General features: G+C 40.5%; 1 protein-coding gene across 2 annotated transcripts in view; it reads right to left on the bottom strand.

Annotated features, from left to right (window-relative positions):
- Positions 1 to 4,409: 4,409 nt before the first annotated feature.
- Positions 4,410 to 23,828, bottom strand: part of cog6 (component of oligomeric golgi complex 6) — a 30,157-nt gene continuing 10,738 nt past the window's right edge. Inside the window, exons 5-19 of one of the 2 annotated variants that reach the window (XM_061680783.1) lie at positions 20,974 to 21,085; positions 20,034 to 20,116; positions 19,880 to 19,950; positions 19,244 to 19,337; positions 17,716 to 17,844; positions 15,501 to 15,592; positions 14,235 to 14,299; positions 14,061 to 14,152; positions 13,866 to 13,983; positions 11,922 to 12,053; positions 11,670 to 11,867; positions 10,808 to 10,915; positions 7,123 to 7,176; positions 6,291 to 6,370; positions 4,410 to 4,803 (exon numbers count right to left, since the gene is read on the bottom strand). In XM_061680783.1, coding sequence (XP_061536767.1) covers positions 4,656 to 4,803; positions 6,291 to 6,370; positions 7,123 to 7,176; positions 10,808 to 10,915; positions 11,670 to 11,867; positions 11,922 to 12,053; positions 13,866 to 13,983; positions 14,061 to 14,152; positions 14,235 to 14,299; positions 15,501 to 15,592; positions 17,716 to 17,844; positions 19,244 to 19,337; positions 19,880 to 19,950; positions 20,034 to 20,116; positions 20,974 to 21,085 — 1,576 coding nt within the window. In that variant the 3' untranslated portion in view covers positions 4,410 to 4,655. The remainder of the gene's footprint in view (positions 4,804 to 6,290; positions 6,371 to 7,122; positions 7,177 to 10,807; positions 10,916 to 11,669; positions 11,868 to 11,921; positions 12,054 to 13,865; positions 13,984 to 14,060; positions 14,153 to 14,234; positions 14,300 to 15,500; positions 15,593 to 17,715; positions 17,845 to 19,243; positions 19,338 to 19,879; positions 19,951 to 20,033; positions 20,117 to 20,973; positions 21,086 to 23,828) is intronic. The other variant, XM_061680784.1, reaches the window with a different exon arrangement.

The following is a 23,828-nucleotide window of genomic DNA, read 5'->3' as shown; positions in this document are numbered from 1 at the left end:
CTGTCAAATATTCAAATTCAAACACACATGGTTTGTCTGTGCTGTCTTAGTTTGAATTTCAAACATTGATTTTTTTACCATGAAATTTTTAAGATTTTTTATTTTTTAAACCAAAAATTCAAACTCGGATGGCACAAAAATACCACAACATATTGTATATCTGCAACAGTCTGAGTATGAAATTGAATTTAAGATGTTGAATTTTTGGAACAGATTGTTTTTATTGGAAACAAACAAAACAAAAAATCTAACTCCCGATACTACAATTATCTTGTGGTATTCTTGTGCCATCTGAATTTGAATTTGATTTATTTTTGGACAAATAATTGTTTACATTACATTTTCAAATTTAAGATATATCTTTTTGTATTTTTGTGCGGTCTGTGTGAATTTCAGATGTTTAATTGTTTACATTTTTAATTTTCTGTTTAAGGAATTTGATGGGAAAACAATTCAGAAGAATTTCGAACTTGAACCATCTGAGTTTGAATTGAAGATGTCGATCAGTTGCTAAATCTAACAAACAAAAGTGTTAAATTGGTATCAACGAAAAGGGAATCTAGATAAAAAAAAAGTGCGGGGGGGGGGGGGGTGTTTGGGGGAAGGTGGCAAGGTGCTTGATCATTGGCTAATCTTTGACAGGTCGTCCAGCCAATCAGCACTAAGCAAACAGCGAAGTGCCCATCGAGGCTTTGTTTATGGGACCACCTGGACGTGCATCTGGTCCGGGTGGAGGTGCAGATGGACACGCATTAATAGGCAGTCACCACAAGCGTCCAAATCAGTGCACATTTTTGGTTTTTTTTTTCTTTGGGGGAATAATAATACAAAAAAAAAAAAAGAAAACGATTAATTGTGACAGTGTTTCAGGTCACTACTTCCCAGTGTCCCTCTTGCTAATAGGAGCCCGTTACATAACGGCCTCTGCTGAGAAGGGGGCGGTGACACGGGGTAACCTTTGGCCACTAACAAAAGCAACGAGGGAATCGGGAGTGAGCATTCACAATAAGATGGTTATGTAAAAATCAATCATATTAAGACAAGACATTAAGAGCGTGTTACAGCCGTCTTCATTCAGTGGCAAAGTCCATCTTGGGTTCATTTCTCAACAACACGAAAGCGGAAACCAGTCAGGATACAGTATGTGGAAAAATATGAATAAATAATATGATAAAAACACGGCACGGCGACCCCGCCTCTCGCCCAAAATCAGCTGGGATAAACCAGCACCTCGCGACACAAGTGAGGATGTGCGATAGGAGAATGGATGGATTAAGATGGATAACATTTTTAAAAATGGGTAAAAATGGTAAAGAAGTGTTTTATGATTAAAACAAAAATACAGAAAAAATGTGTAAAAGTTCTAAAGAGAATACACTATGATAGAAAAAATAAAACGAGTCAAAAGTGTAAACAAATTAATAGGATACAAATTAAGATGTGATAAAATCTAAATTAATTAAAGTCACAAAATGTAAACATTACAAAGAAATATTAGTACAAAAAAATGTAAAAATAAAAATAGCAAAAAAATATGCGAAAAATAAAATTTGTAAAACCTGTTTTAAAAAGGTAAATATAGTAACGCTTCTTTTAGCCTTGATAAGTTGCCCCGGAACTAAATTCAGACATTCCTTCACGCCGTAAAAACACACCTTTGCCCTCCCAAACTTTGCCGCTCGCTGAACTGAGGACTCGCCATCCCATCACACATGAGCGGGCAAACGCGGAGTGATGCGGCACGCATGACGAAATGCGTGTTTACGCCATCAGTCGCCTCTAAGTGGTGTCTATGTCACCTGTCGCATGTTGTGGGTACCATCAGGAGGGCGCACGCACTTATGCACACACACAAGGTGAAAATCTGGGTTACAGAGAGAATTTTTTTTTTTTTTGAAAAAGCTTTACCCCTCCCACATGCTTCAAACACATTGAAACTTGTTACAACACATTTGAACATATTAAAACTCATCCTTTTGAAGTATTCCTTAGCACCTCTTGTCACTCTCTCATTGGCAAGAAATGAGAGACTATCGTATATCACTTTGAGGGGAGGGGGAATTATTATTATTATTTTTTAATTGCTCGCAGAGTTCTCCTAATAAGAGGCAAAGCATGCTTGCTTCAAGCTGTTTATTTCTCTCTCCCAGTTGAACTTTACTGTAAAACTGACACATAATACAATAGAGAATTAAAATTTTAAATATATTGAAACACGTTTACCCAAGAAAGTACACTAGCTTAATGCTAACATATAACGCAAAACGCTCTAGATGGGCTAACGGCAATTAGCATAGAAGTTAAGGCTGTTATAAACCTTCAAACAACTACTACTTTAACACACAAGGAGCGGCAACACATACAAACGGAACATACAACAATACTCAAAGGCATATATTCTTTCTACAATTACTTGCGGTGAGTCGGTAGGTGAATACCGAACGGAACAATATGTGGGGGTTCACTGCAAATGTGTTTGAAGGGGTAAAACTATATAAATAGTTAGTTTAAAAATAATAATAATAAATCTCTCTATATTGCAGACTTTCACCCATTGGGTGTTAGCGTCTGAAACATATCAACCGCAACAATGTAATAACTGCATTCCGACCTGTGATGTGGTGGCGGGCAGATGCCGAGGCATTCCATGTATTCCCAGAAGTGCTTGTACCAGGAGGCCAGCGATATGGGAGCAGCATCCGGTGAACTGGAGTGACCCCGGCAGGGCTTGCTGCCACCAGGCATGATGTCATGACCGCACGATGCATGCATATTCACTCCGCACTCACACTGTGTGTGTGTGTGTGAGACGGATATGCTATCAGACGCAGTCGTGTCAGCGCTCTGCTGCAAACTTCTCTCCGAGCTGCAAAATGCCACACAAACGTTGTGATATTTGGGCCATATGCTATACCGATAAACCATGCTATACCATGAAAAATTAAACAAAGGCGTTCACTTGTGAGTGTGCTTAAAAGTTTTTTTTTAAAAAAGTAATAGAAAATGACTACAATTTAAAAAAAAAAAAAAAAGACAAATAGCTTTAAAAATCACAAATAAAATGATTTCATCATCATGCTTTCTCTCGGATGATAATGCTCTCTCAGTTTTGATCAGAGCCTTAATTGGAAAAAAAATAAATACAAAATGAATTTAAAAGAAGATAAATTATTCCCAAAAAGTTTACACATTCCTTTTGATTAGTTTCTACATACAAACAAACTTTGAAACGGGTCTTTATTGTCATACATTTTTTGGCATGATTCGCTGTGTCTTGTACATATCAACAGTGCGTGCTTTTCTGCTCTAATGTTCACGCTGGCCATTCAACTAACCCTCACCAATCTACGTATGCATCCATGGGGGCATTGATTTCATGGGGTGCTAAAAAAAAAAAAAAAAGGTCAGCAATAATGAAGTCAGTCAATCTGCTTACTGCCACTCCCAGTTGAAGTTCACAATACATAAAACAAAGACAATTACACGATGTCTATTTAGCCAAGCAATATTAACGTTTTTTGTTTTTTCTTGACAGTCTGACATAAAATCAGACTAAACCTTTCCTGTTTTACATCAATTAGGATTACCGAAATTATTTCAATTTGCTAAATGCCAGAATAATGAAAGGAGGCTTATGTTATATATATATATATTTTTTTAAATAAAACAAAAATATATAGGCAATACAGTCATGGCTAAAAACATTGACACCCCAGGGCTGCCAAGATTTCTGACTGCAAGTGGATATGACCGATGTGTAGCTTGTTGTTGCTTTACCAACTCTGTCTTGTTTTGTCAATAAATAAAGCGGCAGGAAGGGCTGATACACAAATTCGCACAGTCGCCAGTGGAGACACAGAAATGGCGGCCCCCGTAGGCGAGTAGATGCAATGTTTTAAAAAATGTTTCCTTGCCCTCAGGAAAAGTTTTTCCTTTCGTTAACAAAGGCTTACTTTAATCAGGATTCTTGAAATAAATGTGGCGTGGCAGCATTACGGCTCTTGTCAGAATAAAGTAAGTAGTAGGTCATTCTTTGATCCGTTGTGATTCGAATCTGAAAATTCTGATTCGGCGTTCATCTTTTTCGGCGGACTCGAATGCCAATTCGAGTCGCCACCGATTCGTGCTTACCCTTACCAAACAGCATCAGCTGTAGAAGATATGCAAATTTAAAATACAACAAAGTTAGACATGTTGGGTTTAATTCTTCTTTTAAAAAAAATTACTGGTCTGCATTTCAATTCATTCCAATGGGGAAACGGTGATTTGCGACGAGTAATTAGGTTTTCTTTTGTGACATTTATGTTTGGATGTGAGATTTTTCTAACGTAAAATATGTGTCTCCACTAATTGAAGTTTAGGAAATGCTGTTCTATGGGAAATGTTGATAAATGACAAAAAGAAAGCCCTTTTTCATTCAGCATCAACATCTGTTTTATATTATATCCAATCATATAAAAAAAGCTCTTTGTGGTATATTAATGCAACAACAATATTCCTGAGCCCCCACAGACACGACGTCGGAGGTGACTCACAGGCCGCAGAACTCCACCTAAAGCGGGCCACACGTGTACGTGTCTGTGTTATGATTACACATGACAACGCTCTGGAAATAACCTGCAGCGGGACCAGACGGGGACGACACCACGCGTCTGTCACGAGAGCAAGGTCCGGACCTGCTGGGGGGATCTGGGAAGGAGGTGCTCGGCATCTTTGTAGGCGTTGGCCGGGCTGCTGAGCGCCGAGTGTACCTCGTCGTACGCCCGACACACCAGCTCGGTGGACTGGATGAAGATCTGGTCCCTGCAATGAGAGATTACTTCAACAACATTTACGATTCACATATAACTTACTGGCGGCACGGTGGGCGACTGGTTAGAGCGTCAGCCTCACAGTTCTGAGGACCCGGGTTCAATCCCCGGCCCCGCCTGTGTGAAGTTTGCATGTTCTCCCCGTGCCTGCGTGGGTTTTCTCCGGGCACTCCGGTTTCCTCCCACATCCCAAAAACATGCATCAATTGGAGACTCTAAAAAATTGGCCGTAGGTGTGAATGTGAGTGTGAATGGTTGTCTGTTTGTTTGTATGTGCCCTGCGATTGGCTGGCAACCAGTTTAGGGTGTACCCCGCCTCCTGCCCGATGACAGCTGGGACAGGCTCCCACACGCCCGCGACCCTAGTGAGGGGAAGCGGCTCAGAAAATGGATGGATATAACTTACTCTTTTTATTTACTTGCTCTTATTGTGAAATGCAGTCCTACTTTAATTTAGTAAATGAGAGAACATTACACAGTTGTGTTCATATGTTTGATGTCCAGGGTAGAATTTGTAATATGTTCAAGTCTTTATTATGCTCTAAGTGGCATCAAAAAACATGGATACTATCGTTTATCTCGAAAGTTTTTGGGAAAATATATTGTTCTAAAACAATTTGCTATTGTAGCGGGCCTAAACACGATAGAGAGCCAGAGCAATGGATAACACTAAAATATTTTACAAACAGTACAAAAGATTAAAGAGTAACAACTGGAATAAAAATCTGCAATATAGCAGAACCGTGAAGCAAGAACCGCGATGAGGCGAAGCATTACTGTATCTGTATTCCGTGATGATAAGTTGCAGGGACTCATTGTTCCAGGGCTAGGGCTCATTGTTTCCATGACATGTGCATCCCAGGACTCTCAATTGTAAAACGATCTATGAAAATGTATATTTTTATGGTTGAATATGATGCCTTTTCAACAATTCCCAGGTAATTCCCACCGAGTTCCAATTTGTATTGTTTCCAAAATACCCTAACCCATGAAAACGAAATGTTCCACCCCTTTGCAACCTTAGTATGTACGGTAGCTCGCTCAAGAGAAGAAGAACAACAACAAGAGAACAAAAGAACAAAAAAAGTCCATTCCTTGACCATTCCCGTTATTTGTGCTTTAGTGTGTTCACTCAGCTTGGACGCGTACGCCATTGAGACAATTTCAGGGAACCGCCGACGCGAGTGAGAAATGGACCAGAAGCTAATTAATGGCGTCCTGCCCATTAGGCCTGCGGCGTCCATTAATAGAGAACATTAACCTGAGGTACAGAGTGCTCCTCAAGCCGGCCGCACTTCCCATCAAACGTGACTCACAGCACGCGGCGGCTGGATGGAGCTAAAAGCATACGTGCGCGCTCTGCTGTCGGCGAGGCAAACACCAAACAACCGACCCGCTCGCCGCTTCCACACATAAAAAGAAAACTTGCGTGGAGTGGTTTGCTGGGACCGCGCCATGTGAGGGCCCAATCACACTCACTTGATGGCGGCGCTGAGCAGGAAGTTGAGCTGAGGCATCACCAGGCTGTCAGGAGATGACAGGTAGCGGTCGAACTGGACCTGTTGGTTGAAGGACGATGCAGAAACACAACAATAACATTAAGAGATGATATACAAGCACACTTACGTCCTTTATTAAAACAAAATAATTCAGCCTGTAAAGCCAGTTCCCATGAGCAACATGGAATTTGGTCGGCTGGTCGAGTATGAGGAGACCTACAAAAAAGTCTCGAGAAGCCGTGCCCGAAAAGACAGATGAAGTCTGCCATTTTGGTTTGAAGCAGCCATTTCTGGGTCATTTTGGCCCAAGACAAACTACAGATTTTGGCAGATTGTTACCAAATTTTAATCCAGTATAGGAAACTGATGGATGACTTGAAAATTCAGCTCCTGATGCCAGTTTAATTTAGCAACAAGCAATGTGGTAGGAATTTCTATCAGGAGAAGAGCTCCAAAAACGTCTCAATAACCCAGGCCTGAAAATGCATTGAAAGTCTACCAATTTGGTTTGCCCACAAACATTGTCTCACTGGCGCATAATTGGATGATGATGATTTAGCCCGTGATGCCATTTCTCCTTAGAAATATGAAATTTGGTAGGCATGTCTATTATGAGTAGACCCACAAAAAAAGTCTCAAGAAGCCTTACCAGAAAAGACACAGGAATTCTGTTATTCTGGTTTGAAGTGGTATTTTTGAGTTATTTTGGCCATTTCCATTACTCTTTCAAAGACGGGCTTGCCATAGAAACACTAATGACTGAGCTCCTGAAATCCTGTGCATGATGAAGGTCCCTTATGAAATGTACTCACCATAGCTGCTTTCACTGAAGACACGTCCATGCTGGGCAGGAGGGACAGAGGACCCTGACAACAACAACACACAAGCATGTTATTTAATCTGCTTTATGAAATAATACGTAAAGAAAAGACTCAAGAAAATTATTTACCGCCTGCAAAATTATAGCACACACCCAATTGTTTACCTATAATTGCACATGCACAATGCACATCTGGATTAAAATCCAGCTCAGTGGCATTTTATTTTCTTTTTAATTTTCTGAGTGGAAAAGAAAAAAAACTCTCAAGAGTAAAAAAAAAAAAGATACGATCCAGGTGTGTTTCATACTCTTGAACCAGGAAGTGGCCTGCTAACGCAGCATTCGAGAAAACTGGGGAATGTGCCATTTCCGGCATTCAGCTAGATGCAGTAATCTACTGCCACACAACAATAGGTATATAATCTATAATTATCTGTATTTATTGGTTGTGCTAGACATCTCAATTTAATCCACAAATAGTTTGTTATGGAAATTGGTGTGTCAATATATCTATTTTAAAACAACAATCAAGGCTACCATAAAAGGTTCTTTGAAAGACTGTTGTCAGGGCTGCTAAAAGTCAAATTTAGAAACACAATTACTAGCTTATCATATTGCGGTTGTCAGCCAAGCTTTTTGCTTACTTAGCAGCCTTGAATGCAGTACATCGTACAGACAAAAAAACTTTTTCACTCGACTGTACGCCCTTCTCGTGGAAACTCGGAAATTAAGAATCTTCAAAATCACAGTACATTACAACATGATATACTGTCCTATTATAATATATGAGTCTGAACACATTTGACGCAAATTTCGGTGTTTTTATGCTTTCATTTATAGTCTCCAACAATGAAACTTGGTTCAACTTTACAGCTTCCAAATCTGCACACACGCAACACTTTTTATGAAAGAGATGATAATATAAAATGACATTAGTAGATTTTTTTTGTAAATGAAAATGTCAATGTATAAGAGCTTCTTTAACGGTTATCTGGTAATAAACTAAATGCGTAACAAAAAATTATTTGATCAAAAAAATAAAAATAAAAGACTGTAGGACAGGGAAAAATAAAATAAACATAACATTTTTACCTTTTAAAGTATGTTAACAATAAATGAATAAATATTTTTTTCAAAAAATGTTAAAAATTGGTAATCATTTGTAAAAACAGCAAAGCACGACAGCAAACTTTCTGCCAAGTAGTCTGTCTTTGGAGGAACAACATAATCAACACAGCTGCCTTCTCCTCGTCCCGGACGAGAGAAAATGACAGGGCTGAAATGTTTCGCAGATAGTGAAAGTCAACGAAGGCCAAGAATAGACGGCGTACCGTGCAGACACACACACACACACACACACACACACACACACACACACAAACACAAACACAAACACAAACACACACACACACACACACACACACACACACACACACACACAAACACAGGCTTGATCTCCTCAAACGCATGCTCGGCTATTTCGGGCGAGGCCACCCGGTGAGAAGATGACGACGGTTCACGACCGAGCTTCGTGCTGGGGCGCGGCACTGCTGTCCCGGCGTGACCCACGGCGTCACGACACGCACCGCAACTATGGCTACCGCTGTGGCCGTCAGTCAACAGTAGGAGGAGACTTTTGGTCGCTTCACTTGTGTTCACAACACAGGAACTAAAAGCATACAATACAGACCCGGGCCTTATGGTAACCGTGGCGACTGGAGCGTAAACAACAACACTCGGCACGGAGCTACTCTTTGAAATGCTTGGAAATTCTATTCTTTTTCAAAACCTTTAAGCATTATTAATATATTTCAAGTCTTATGCAATGGATATAAAAAGTCTCCACACCCCTGTTCAATTTTTTATGACAAAAACTTACATTCCAACATTATTATGACTTATAACCTGTGATGCTTAATTGAAATACTTTTTAATTCTTTAGCGAGGGAAAGTAAAAAAAACAAAACAATTGACATAATGTGGTTGCACAAGTGTGCACACACGCTTGGGGGTGTGGCTGTATTCAGAATTAGACAATCTAAGTCAACACATTTCCATCTCTATCCTTAATCACCCTAACCTGCTACTAGAATTTCTCTTTCACCTCTAGGTCACATCCTACCTGTAGGGCATAGCCACTAATTACATTATACATAACACCCTCAATTTCAATTTTCAGCCTCACCACTCTATCTGATACTCTTTTCACATTCAAGACATTCTTAGCTAACTCTTCCTTTAAAATAACCCCTGCTCCATTTCTTTTCCCCATCAACACCATGGTAAAATAATTTTAACCCTGCCCCTAAACTTCTTGCCCCACTGCCTTTGCAACTGCTCTCCTGGACACACAGTATATCAAGCTTTCTCCTAATCATCATGTCAACCAAGTCCCAAGATTTTCCCGTCGCATTCCCAACATTCAGAGACCCCACATTCAGTTCTAGGCTCTGTGCTTTCCTCTTCTCTTTCTGCCTCAGAACCTGCTATCCGTCTCTCCTTCGTCTTCGACCAACAGTAGCTGAGTTTCCACCGGCACCCTGCAGGTTAATGGTGCCGGGCCACAACCGATCCGGTATGGAATTCTTTGGACGAACGCTCATATTTGTTTATCAAAGTTTTAAGCTGGATGCCCTTCCTGACGCAACCATCTGCATTTATCCGGGCTTGGGACCAGCCTACAGTTTGCACTGGTTTATGTCCCCCATAAGGCTGCATTAACATATAGTATATATCATATTGCATTAATTATAACAATCTTTCTTTCATATTTTTCATTGTATTCAGGGATTTTTTTGGCTCCAGTAGAGGCAGAGATGGTACCATTCTGATCATTTCCACTTGTGCATACGCCCCCACAACCACCAACTGGTTCAAACAAACCCTTTTTCTATATTTCTATTTACAAGCATTTTATTGTTTATAAATATAATAAAATTAGAATGGACATCAATTATCTGCAGTTTTTTCTATTCGAGGTCCAGCCCAGGAATGTTGACTAAATTGTCCACCCATGTAGTGTGACGTTAAAAAACCAAGAAAATCTTTTGTGAGCTGTCTATTTCTGAAAATATGTCTGTGAGCTAGCCCTTCTGAATTTTGCCGGATTGCGACGTCACAAGTCATCGTATTTACATATTATTCCCGCCCCCCCCGCAACAAGGTTCTTCTCTCATGACTTGACAGCTCGGTTGAGCAAAGACCCAGAGCAAATCATGTCAAAGCCAAAAGGTAAGCAGAGCTGCAATGTTTAAAGCAGCATATATTAGAATCAGATAATGGTGTTATCAGCGTTAACGTCCAATAACAGGCACATTTTCAAATGTTTGGATAAGTTGTCGAAATGTAGGCTGCTGTCGGTATTTGTGTTGATGATGGGTCCGCTGCATGCACCATATGCTGTGATTTGCGACACTAATTGAATAAGTGCAGTTCAGCAGCTTGGTCATGAAGCGCTGCCTCCATGGGAGAAAATACAATCGAATCTTTAAGGCTGCTCGATGAGGTGGTGTTTAAATTAGCCTATGGCGGCTTCGTGCAAGCGCTATTCATAGCATTGCAGTCTAGATTTTTCGACTGTAAAATATTTGTCTTCGCTCAATAAAGGTTGGGAAAACACTGTCCGACAGTTGCCATTGAAAAATGTCCCCTGCGGTGTGAAAAGAGCATTTTGAGACCTGCTCGGCGCCATGCTGCTGCACGGAGTTGTAGATGTGGCTGAGGCCCGCTCTGGTCAGCACGTAGGACGCCTGCTCGTTGATCAGCGTGTCAAGGTGAGCCTCGATCTGCGGAAACAGAACGAGCGATTGATAAGGAGGAAAAAAAAATAATACTGAGGTGCCATTGTGAGCAAATGGTACTTGTGGCTAATGGAGCGTTGCCGGAGCTGCGTTGCATGACACAAAGGATGTGATAAAATAGATGGACACGCTGATGAAGCGTCACGCACCTCTCGAGCTCGTCATAAAGGGAACAAGTGGCCATTACTTGGCAAAAAAATGTTAATGCAGTGCTTGTCAAACTGAGGATTCGGGGTTCACAAAATAATAATAATAATGATTATTATTTATTTTAAGAATAAAGACATCTTTTTCATAATAAAAGGGGGTAACAAGACAAGAAAGAAAGACTAGAAAAAATGATATTTTTTTTAAATTCACTTGTTAAAATACTAATTTCTATCCCTTTTAAACTTTGGAGTTTATAATCCTCATATTACTATTTTATCTTGGAAAAATTCTCGTAACATTGCGACTTTTTATCTAGACAAAATACGCTTTTCTTTTTGTAAAGATTACACTTTACAAGAACAACTTTTAGACCTTTTTTCTTGGAAACTAAATGAATATTTTCAGACCATGATAAACCTTTTTTCTATGAAAACTATGAATTTGTTATCATAACATTGACCATTTTTTCGTAAAAAGAGGCAACCTTCGCATGTGGTAGTTATCTTTAGTTGGTCTGAGGATTATGAGGGGGTCCTTGGAGAAAATTCTCCACTGTGTTAATGGAAGCTCTTATTGAGCAAATCCACACCTGGAACTCCAGCATCTCCAGCCTCTTGTCGGTGAACTCAAAGAGCGCCAGCGTGGTTTTCATGACGTACAGCGAGTTGACCATGTAGGTGGCCATGTCGGCCGTGCCCAGGTTACTGGCTGACACCGTGCACAGCTGCAGGAGGGGGTCCAGAATGCAGGAGAGCACCTGGGAGTGGGCCAAGGGGGCGCACGTGAACTATAAAGACGTTCACAAAATAGAACGGGACGGGTGAGAAACACAACTGTTCACCTGGGCAAAGTCAGCCTGACGAGCACCCACGGGAACCACGGAGGAGTCGTGAGAAGCCAGAATTTCCCTGAGGAGGGACAACGTCTGGGTGAGGGAAATGGTGGGGCCCAGGTCAGGAGGTGGGAGCTCCACCTATTAAAAAAGTGATCCTTAAAAATGAGTTCAGACACACCCCATAAAGGGAGACATACACAACTCACAAAATGTTAGCGACATGGCTTTCAGGGGAGTTTTCAGACAGAAAAAGCCTAAATAGCACAACAATCTGTAGATGGCGGCGTTGCATTGCTTTGGATATGAGATCAGCACAGATTTTTAGTTGAAGATAAAAGATTAGGGGGCCAAGCCCGGTTTGGCACGTCGATTACGAGGGAGAGAAATGCCAACACGTTGGACGTCGGACAAGTTTAGGCACCTTACACTCAAACACAGTATGTATGGAAGAAACAAAGTATATGTTGCGGTAGGGAGTAGAATGTGTGTTGCGATTGTGACAAAAGATGAGGTCGTTTAGTGAATGATGAACAAGTAAAAAAGCCACTGACGTTCATCTCGAGCCATGCGGCGAATCGGTGTCACTCATGACAACATTCTTAGTTGCATATCTTCAAATGCTCGTAGTTCTCTAGTGTCTGCCAACCCATCAAGGGGGCATTAAACAAACAAGTCAATATTTTCAACAAAAAAGTCAATGAGCTGCCTGTTTCTGAAAATGTCTTCTGAATTTTGCCAAAATGTAACGTCACCATTATATTAATTTACATACTATCCCCAAACAGGTTTCTCTGAAGATCTGCCATTTTAAAAAAGCTGCAACATATTGCGCAAATTCTTCTCAGAACAGAGGCTGTCATAGCAACAAAGTGGGGTCCAAATCCACATTTTCTTATTGCAGATGTCCCAATACCTTTGTCATCATAGCAGTATATTCGACACAGGTAATCTGTGACTCAGTCGTGCTTCTAATGAAAAGGGCTGTGATTAAATCTTCCCGCGGACAAGAAAAAAGAGAGCCAGGCCATCCTTTGTGCACCTAATGGCGGTCATTACGAGAAGAGCGCGTTCCCGGCATGAGCTGCAATCGACACTGAAACCCAGAGGGGCCTTCAATCGGATTAGCAGCGGGGCTACTGGGATCGTTGGCCTACCGGCTATCGATCGTGAGCCAGCCGGACCCCGCTACGTGGAAAGCGCGTGCCGTGGTACATTTGGACGGCAATTTCGCCAAAATGCTAAGAAGTCCGCAGTGTTTTTGGGTGGTCAGCATGGGCCACTTGGACGCAGCGGGGTAAATGTTCACGAGGTCTAGAAATAGACGTGTTGATTGTGGAGGGGTTGATACAGAACCTCTTGCATGACAGTACACATTGAAATGTCAACAACATGGATTTTACCTCATGTCACTTTTTTTGTGAGGATTCGTCACTGAACCTAACGTTATGAGTTTTCGTTAACATCGCGGACGATTTGGAGTCTTTCGTGAACATGCAAATTGAAAATTTTGAGTCTTCGATGAACCAAGCGTTTCTTTTTTGTAAACACTGAAGACGATTTAGTCTTCCATGAACTTAACGTACTTACCTTGTTAACACTGACGAGATAGTGTTCAAGTTTTTGTCAACGCTGATGATGATTTAGTCTTTAATTGGCCTAACGTACGTGTTTTGTGACCAATTAAGAGGCACATCTGAAGCATCCAAATGATCTTCAACTCACACCTTTGTCAAATTGTACCTGTTTACTTGTTTTTACATTTAATTTAACTTATTTTACACTGGTATGACAGCTAAGAATGTCAAACAGCTAAGCTAACAGCTAGTAAAGGCTTAATATTTCCATTCTTTCCTATGGGAACAATAGTTACAAACCCGTATTGTGCACCTTATAGGTACAATGACTTTCCTCTCAGGACAAACTGAGGCTTTTCTTCTTGCACGAGTGTACCTTGTCCATAAGTCTGCTTGCATGAAGGCTAAGGCTGTTGAAAAACATCTTTTTGCTGAGTATGTGCATCTCCTCCATCGTCATTAGCAAAGAGGCTACGCTGGTTCCCAGGATGGAGCTGCACACACGTATTTAACAGGGTGTGAAGCCGTGACAAAAGATGCAGTGGCGACAATGCACACTGGAAGAACAGACCTGATGGTGTGGTGGTAGAACTTGAGCAGATTGGACAGCTTGTAAAGCAATACAGCGCCCGGCTCGGCCACGATCACCTGCTCCATCCGGACCTTTCCGAACATGTGGGATAGTGTCAGAACGTAACAACCTATCACCCACAACAAGAGCTTTAGGACTATTTTAGCTGCTCACTTTCAGAGGCCGACACACTCCTTCTGTGATGTGTCCAACCACCTCTTGCATGTTGTCATCCACGCCTGGACAAAAGAAGTTCAATTCAAAGCTATTAAAACTGCAATTTTCTTCATTCCACAAAGTACTGTTGCTTCATCCTTTATGTAAAATTGCAGTCTACTGGCTTTTAAGATGGCACTACTTTTTTCCCATTCAAAGCACGCAGCAAAAGTTAGTGCATTTTACTATTTTCTACAAGGCTGCCTTTCTGCTGCAATGATAAGTGCACAATCTGCAACATAAACTAATTCAACAATAAAGGTTTAAAATATTTCAGGCTTACGTAGTTTTAAAATTCAACTCAAAGTATCATTAAGTCCTCAAGTGTGAGAAAAGTGAGACACTGCACAAACTAAAAAAAAATAACAAAAAATAAATACAAACAGTATGCAATACTTCTATGAATATCCATCCATCTATTTTCTGAGTCGCTTCTCCTCACTAGGCGCCTATCCCAGCTATCTTCAGGCAGGAGGCGGCGTACACCCTGAACTGGCTGCCAGCCAATCGCAGGGCGCATACAAACAAACAACCATTCGCACTCACAGTCACACTTACGGGCAATTTAGAGTTGTCAATTAACCTACCATGCATGTTTTTGGGATGTGGGAGGAAACCGGAGTGCCCGGAGAAAACCCACGCAACCACGGGGAGAACATGCAAACTCCGCACAGGCGGGGCCGGGGATTGAACCCCGGTCCTCAGAATTGTGAGGCAGACGCTCTTACCCATTCTCCACCGTGCCGCCCACTTCCTACGAATAGGTTTTATATAAATTGTTTACGTTATTTCAATAAAAAGGTCATTTGTGTAAACATACAAGACTTTAAAGGGATAAAAAAATAAAACTGATATTTGATATGTACAGTATATTGTACAGTATAGGCTAGAGTCATTTTGATAGACTAACAAAGTGAAGTGAATAAAAGATTTTCCAACAAGGGGACACCAACACTCCTTTGCAGTGTCTCACTCCTTGAGAGTGAGACACTGCAAAACATTAAATAACAAAAAATAAATTAAATAAAAACGATATATGAACATCAAAAACACCTTGAAATATATTCTCTAAAAATGATTTGAAAAAGTGGATTTGTGTCGGCTGGAGTAATTTTAGAAGATTTGTTAAAGGTGGGAAATAAAGGTTTGTGTTAAATATTTTGACAGCAAATTTGGGGAAGCTGACAATTTTTGCGTGGGGGGATACTTGATACATCAGCGTACCCTGCAGAGTGACTTGATTGAGCAGCGCTTCCAGGTGCTCCTTCTCAGAGGCGGTGGCTTGGTGTAGCCAGGCCAGCATGTCTCCCACGTACCTACGAGAACAGACAAGGTGAATTAACCCCCCCGCCCCTTAACGGCAGGGGGGCTAATTTTAACACATCGGGAACACACGTACCGCAATCATGGGCCATCATGTTTATTTTCCCCTCTAAAGACCACCACGCCGTATTGGCTGTTATATAACGCTTGCAAAGACAACAAGGTTAAAGTAGAATGATTGTGTTTGTGCGTGTGTGTGTTTGTGTGTGTGTGTGTGTGCGTGTATGTCTGAGTGGCGGACGCGTTAAGAAACAACTCGATGTTCTCAGAATTGGTAATTCCTCCAACTACCTAAAGGCCAATCTGTGGCCATTCTGAGAAAATCTCCCGGGAGGACGAGGATGCGGCATGACCAGGACACACGCTCGTCAAATATCCGCTCCGTAAGAGCCGTACGCGGTCAAAAGGTTGAACCTCAAATGTCAATCGGAACTCAGATTTCAAATGGTGCTTCGATAAACTTTACAGGTACTTCAGGCGAGAAATTTTCCCAAAGACCCACTCATAACCATAATGCCAAATAAACATAACTACCATGTGCATCCCTAAAGGCCACAGGAATGATTTGTTTTAACATCTCAACCTAAAGATTCATAAACCGTTCGATGGAAAGGAGCTTAACCAACTTCAATTGAATTAATTTCAATATTTGTACATAATGTGCACTGGTTACACTAGCAAGAGGGCTGCGAACAGAGACACGCTAGTTTACAAAAGCACAATCATTAATGTCAACTTGGCCATTTGGTGGCTATATTTAACACAATAACAACAAAGGGCTTGTGTGCGTTTTTCTTATCAGAATCAGAATCATCTTTATTTGCCAAGTATGTCCAAAACACACAAGGAATGATGACTACGGTTATACAGTGACTGTACCTTGACTTACGAGTTGAAGTCCTTTCTTTTTCTCAACTCAACGCTCGTCATTGAAACGAATGAAAATGCCATTAACCCGTTTCACGCTCTTAACATTCTTTGTAATGTGATTTTCAATAAGACAAATAGCACTGTATTGTATCAAAATTAGTGATACACTAAATATTCGGTGGGAAATGGCCCAAAAGTGCATTGTTGGTTTTCGGCCGAAACAGGATGTTGATGATGCGAGCAAAAACGGCGGGCGGTGCGAGCGTCTCTGGTGAAAGCTCGAAAGGGCCACCAACGACGAGGTGGCGTGCTCCGTGGGCGTCGCAGTCTCGCTGTTTTGCGGATACGACGCGATTTGTTTCATATTGTGAAATATATTGATATCGACTGATATGAAAAAAAATGTGTGATCGGCTTTTTAGTGAGGTTAGTACAAAGTCATAACCATAAATGCAATTTTACTAATAATTGTCATAATAATTTCTTTCGGTACTTTGTTTTTCCGCCTATTGTTTCCTAATTTTCTGTTTTTGGTTCCAGCCAAGAATTTGCTTTTTTGGTGCATTACTAAGGAATGTAAAAAACGTAAATGTTTTTCCTTAATTGCTACAATTTTTCCACTTAACTTTCACTGAACTTAATCTTGACTGTTTTTAGCCTTTTTCCACCCACGCTTTGCTTACTTTTAGCAGCCTCTCTGTCCTTTCATGCACAGAGGTCCACAGCTTCAAAATAATTTTAATGCCCGAGGCTGGCAGCTCCAGTATAGTACAGATCGTAGAAGTACTACACTTGCTCTACTTCGCCAAGTGATTTGCTATAATTTCAACCTTTAATTCAATGCACATCATGCACTTCTTCTCAGCACTCACCTTCTTAGCATACATGATCAGAAAAAATAAATTTGGCAAAACAGCTGCTCAAAAAATGGAAACGAGAGCACAAAACACAACAAATACCCTTGCTTTCACTGCAAGGTAAGCACGCCAACTGATGGTGGCCGGATGTTGTGCAGTTCGCAATGGCCATCAAGTGGCAGTGTCTCAACGCTCACTCGTAAATTACATGTTTTCTTGTAACACAAAACAAGACAAACAAACAAAAAATAAAAAACAAGCAACCAACAGCACGTAATTCTAAAATCTTGTAAGTCGGGGCACTTAAGTCGAGGTATGACTGTAATGAGTCACTGAAACCACTTTCACAGGAACAAAATGGATGTCCACGTCCTAATAGTGATTTTTACCTCATTGGGTCGTGCGAGTGCATCTCAATGGGACGGGGGGTTCCGCCCGCCCCCCCGCGCGTCAGGGCATCGATGAAGCCGCGCACCACTGCATTCCTGCGCGCCGTCCCAAACTCATCCAGGGTGTACCTGCGGGCAAAAGGGGGTAACGGAGGCCGCGTGGGAAGCTGCTGTGTTTTTGTACATCGGAGGTCAGTTGTGAAACAAATCAGGAACCCTGGCAGCGTTTCCATAAGGAAGGCGAGCTCTTTGTGAGACTAAACACCAGATAGTGCTGAATCCAGAATCCAGGAAAGGCCAGTCTGCGAGCATGACCTTGCACACACATGGTAGAGGAAGGAGAGGGGGGCAAGTGTATTTCCACACAGTGAGAGGGAATGTTGGCCATTTAAAAAATAATAATAATAATAATAAAAAAGCATAACACTGGAGGAGCATGTGATATGTTGTTCAAGTCATGAATCATCTTGAGTACATTGAGTAGACTTTCGAGGAACAAGCTACACTAATGGACGCCAGGAGACCTTTTGTAACCTTTTCAAAGACTTTTCCTGGAATTTCAAGTACAGATGGGCACTTGAAAGAAATGCGTTGCAAAAAGCAGCCGATTAAGCGATGGCCTTCAAACCCTAACTTTTAATGCGGAATGCTTCGAAACGCTCTTCAACCTTCACCTTTAAAAGTCACGCTATGTCGGCAAAAGAGTTTTGCAATTTAGCATCGCCCATCCAACAGATGGGATCTCATTTGGGCGAATTCCCTTGTAAGGACTTTGTCAAAACCTGCACCAGATTTTGGGGTATAACGCAGAAACTGGTGTCGGGGCAAATTGTTTCACACCCTTTTTCATGGTGAATCCTCACAATGATCATTTAACACCATTCTCCATCCACATTGAGATCAAATAAGACACCATAACTATTTTATTATTATTATTATTATTATTATTATTATTACAGTTTGGCTGATAGCGAACAGCTCCACAAGGAGTCCAACATAGCTTGATTTAAGCTGTTTATTAACACATAAGTTTCTGTAAACATATCAAAAACAAATTGGTGAAATCAGTGAACAAATAAGACAAAATATAAAATATAGGTGGCTTTATTGTGCGCGTGTATGTATTTGTTATACTCATCCTACGTATTTACTCCCATGATTTGCACTAAATAAAGTTGCGCTCACAATGTTGTAACCGCAAAGGATAATAACTGCATGCCACACAAAGTGTGTCAGTACAACGTGATTGTCAGAAAAGTGAAAGTGAAAAAGTGAAAGTGAAAAAAAAAGCATGATTGCTCATGTTCGCTTCATGTGTTGTTAAATGAGTATAAAAAAGCTTTTTATTGTATATGTTCTAGTTGGTTGCATTAAAAAGTAATGCGAATCCCAACAAGTCTGTAAACGTACCAGAGGACTGACACTGGCTGTCTTTTGTAAGCCAGTTGACATACTGAGCTGCACTTCCCTCTAGTGTTGGTTTTAGATTTTAGCAACAGGACAAATGCAATGTGTGTGCGTGTGTTACTTGTAAAGGACAGGACGGTCCTGTAGGGCCTCCATGGCTTGAGTCAGTATGGGGCTGATATCACACGTCTCCTGGGTCAGACCTCTGCACTCACCTGGGCACATAGTATGGAAAGTTGGAAAGTTGACCTCTTAATTACTTACACAGTGTACAAAGAGTTAAGTCTCACCCATCAATCGTGAAATTAAATAACCAAATACATCTTTTGTTATTTGCCCATTTCGGAAAATATGTCTGTGAGTGAGCCGTTCTGAATTGTTACTAATTGACATAATACATGCACGGATTCGCTACACTAATTGAAAAAGTGTAACTCGGCCGCTTTGTGATAAAGTGTTGCCTTCATGAATGAAAATGCAATCCAATTATGATTAGCATGTCAGCAAGTAATATGGACGCTCGCTTAGTGAGGGGATATGGTTAAATGAGCCAGTGTTGGTTTAGAACATTCTGGACACAGTGTCTATGAACTGAGATTACAGTGTAGGTACAGTTGCAAACCATTATTTTTCCTGACAGCAAAATGGAGGCGTCTATTCAAGTGGCAGAGTGTCTATTACACAGCCGGCCACTATTTGAGGAAATACGCCATTAACTATTCATTAGCACGGTGAGGTCGTGGAGTGCCGGACTTACTCTGTGCCCAGCGGTACAGTTGTTCGTACGCCGCTTCCTGCAACACGGCCATCTGCTCCATAATCTCCAGCCTACATGACATTTACGTTACTTTCGTGCGTAGGCTGCAGCGTGTCAGATATACAAAAAAATAAATAAACGATATAGCCGTTACCCCGCAGTCTGCTGGTTGGTCCGCAGCAGTACTTTAACATCCTCGTGGATGTGCTTCACTCGACTGAGGGCTTTGAAGAAGTTCTGTGAAAACAAATTAATCAATCAATAAAAAGACAGCTGATAGAAAAGAAAAAAAATATACACCCGAGGAAACACTTCAGTGGAGTATATATTACATACATACACTTGTAACATCTTAACCAATTTGTCGAAATGTGAAACACTCAACACAACCAGCTGCTTCTCTATTTGTGGCCAGCAACAGCGCAAATTAAGGTCGCTCCCTGATTGGCTATCGTTCCGTTGTGTGTCGCATTCACAGAGCCTGTGGCTCGGTCAAACTTTGGAACAAGGATTCGTGATGGGATATATTAAACACCCCCCATAATAAGAATAAGAATAATAATGGCACAAGATAATCTTTAAAAAAAATAAAAATACTCTTAGTATCATTGTTTTTAAAAATCCTCTTAAACATCACTCAGGTTAATCAAATAAATAAATCGCTCTAAACACACCGCACGCCACCACATAACCACTCAGGATCATCTTCACCCTTAACAAACCCCACATCGAGGATGACTGATCAGGATCAGCTAGTTAAAGAAAAACACTTTTAACACAACCCCTACCAAAGGATAATTGCTCAAGATCATCTTTCTAAAAAAATCAGTTAACACACCCAACATCATAAGATGGTCGTAAATCACTCTTAACATACTCAATACCATAGGATAATCGCTATGGATCATCCTTTAAAAATCACTCTCGACACACCCCACACCACCTAATAATCACTCAGGGTAATCTTTCAGGGATCTTCCGATAATCACGCCATTGCAGACTTTGATCACAAGGGAGGTAAATGCTCAAATTTGCCCCTATTGTCAGTATATGTGTACCACACTTAGTTGACAATTGCATAAAACTGAATCTACCTCTGTAATGGGAGCATCCCTGGCCCCTCGCAGTGTGCTCATCTCCTCACTGGACAGCTGGAACTTGGCGAGGAAGGCCCGAGCCACCTGGGCCCTCATCTCCAGGCGATGGCTAAGGGAGAAGTCAGATCATTTGTAAATACAGTTATGTATTTCTGTAATACACAGTCTTCTAATATTTCTAATACACAGTCTAACTATACAGCTTTAATCCAAATGCATTTCCCTCCCTCCCTCCCTCTCTGAACACTGGGATTAATCACTTTGGTTTATAATTCAGAATGTGCTTTCTTGCCTGCCAGGCAGTTAAATTGGAGCAAAATCAAAAGCTTTTCATCAAACAACATGAAAATAGGGTAGTTCCAAGCATTAATAGTCACATGCAACCAGCAGGTGGCAGTCTCATGCCTTTAAAAAAAAAAAAAAAAAAGTGAGGATTGTGTGTCCCATAAATAACAGAGCCCCCCACCCACACACACAAAAGAATTATAAATAGATGGTTATTGGACAGCAGAGGCATTGCTATGATTGTGTCTCTGTGGGGTGATAGTCGCCATGGCAACAGCCTGAGTCATACTGGGAACTCAGGTCAGGATAACGGTCCCTCTTGTCCACATGCAACCAGGCTGGATCAGTAAATCACTAGCTCTTTTTGTAAAGGGTGAGGAGAGGCAAAGTGACTCAAAATTAATTGTAGGAGGCTGTCAGGCCTTTCATTTGGTATTTTCCACAAAAAAATAAAAAATAAAAATTGTAAAAGGTCAAAATAACAAATAATAGAAATAGAATTAAAGGGCACCAGGGTTCAAACTTCATAACTTTTAAATACGACGGAAACCCAGAAATTATACAGGATTTCAATTGTTTTTTTAAATTGTAGTCACAATATAGACATAACGCGTGCACAAAATGCTAATTTGTGGGCACGAAATAGGTATAAAATAAGCATGAATCACTTTTTTTTGACACAGTACACACACACACACACACACACACACACAAAGACAGCAAATAAAGAGTTTGGGGACCACATTTTTCTTGAATTTTAAACCAAATTTTAGAAACTGAAAAAAAAAACTGGAAAATTGTGAAAGCAGAGTTTTTAAGGTGGGTTCTTTTGAAAACCTTTCTGAAAGAGTTTAAGACAAATTCCGGTTTGTCTGACTGCCAAAGATTGTGAGAGTCCAATTTTAGTCAAATCCCAAGTAGTCGGACTGCCAAATCTTGTAAATCAGATTTTTTTTCTTTAATGCGAAATAAAGGTACATGCAAATTTCTACAAAATAGTTCCTAAGTGACTTCCGAAATGAATTTTCTTTGAAATGTGAGGTCAAATTCAGATTTGTTTGACTGTCAAACTAAGTTGAGTGTCCACATTTCTTTCTTTTTGTTGTTAAAAAACAAAGCAAAACATTGGTGAAAAATTATGCAGGGTTTTCGTTTGCCTTCTTTTTCAACATAAGAATCAAATTTTCTTTGAAATTTTAGGTTAAATTCCACTTTGACTGCTAAATTATACAAGTACTGACAGTCCACAAATCTTTTAAGTTAAATAAAAATTTTGGGTAAATAGTACAACCTTGAATGGACTGTTGTGAGTTTTGGATCTTATTCTCCTATCTGCTGAACCCTTCCTAGTTCTGAGAATATGCTTGTTAACGTTAATGGGGAAAATAGCCAAATTTATAACTTTTCTGTTCAGTTTTCTTAATGAGTCAAATCACAATTTTAACGATTTCTCATTACAATACAACATGCAAAGCACATACGGCAAGAGATGAGTTAAAGCCAAGACCTGGATAAACAAATCACTGAAAAGCTTCAAATTAGGCTACTTTCAATTCCACGTTCCATCATCACAACTGTACACAGGAGCAGAAGTTTATTTTCAAATAAATAAATAAATAAATAAAGGTTGGGGGCAAAGAACCCAATTTCCAACATTCCGCTACATTTTCCATGAAGTATTAATACAATATACTATGCCAACGCGCTCATTTATCAAACCTAACCATGCGCACGTTTTTCAAAACCGCCTCCGTGTTGGCGTTCCCCATCCCCACGAAATGATCGCCTTCCTTTATATTTTGAAATCCATAAAATGCAAATGTATGCACAGTGGTAATTGGATCATGCATTCTGTGGTGAAAAAAACGCACTGCACACAGAAACTATAACAAAGAGACAAGGTACACAAGCCTGTCTAAGGTGTTAAGGAGAGAAGGTCTTAAATAAACTACTTTAGCCTGGTTAGTCCTCATCTTCATAATGCTGCATAATGCCTAACTTCACTTGATAGAGAGTAACTCTCGAATACTGACTCACATGCAACATTTCTGTCCATTTGTGAGGTCTGTTGTTTTAAACGTGGGGTTAATTCTTAACGAAAATGAGTCTACCTACCATTTCCCTGAGGAACTCCACCCTAAATTGTGTCTGAATGTAGGTTTGGATGGATGTCAGATTATTGTCACATAATTATGATTGTGATAATATAATATGTACTTATATCTGGACTAAAGTAGTGCGGCACAATGCCATTCCACTACAAGGATGAGGAGGGTTCAATTTCTTTAGAATAATAGTGGACCTAAAGCATATCACTGAGGAACTCCACTCCAATTTTGTCTGATTATATCTTTTGCATAGCTATTGGGAATGCTGTTGTGCAAAATCACATTTGGGATATACACTATACTTATACAGTATATGGATAAAAGTATGGGGATACAAGGCCATGCCACCAACAGAAAGTGAATTGTGAACTGAATAAACTATTGCATTGTTCCCCACTTTTGATTCTTCATGACTTTCACGTCGGAGTCTGCAGGAATGTTTGACTACTTCTGCTGCAA

This window comes from Phycodurus eques, chromosome 7 (assembly GCF_024500275.1).
Source record: "Phycodurus eques isolate BA_2022a chromosome 7, UOR_Pequ_1.1, whole genome shotgun sequence".
NCBI classification, from domain to species: Eukaryota; Metazoa; Chordata; class Actinopteri; order Syngnathiformes; family Syngnathidae; genus Phycodurus; species Phycodurus eques.
The sequence above is the reverse complement of the archived record's forward strand: the minus strand, read 5'-3'. Positions and strand labels throughout refer to the sequence as shown.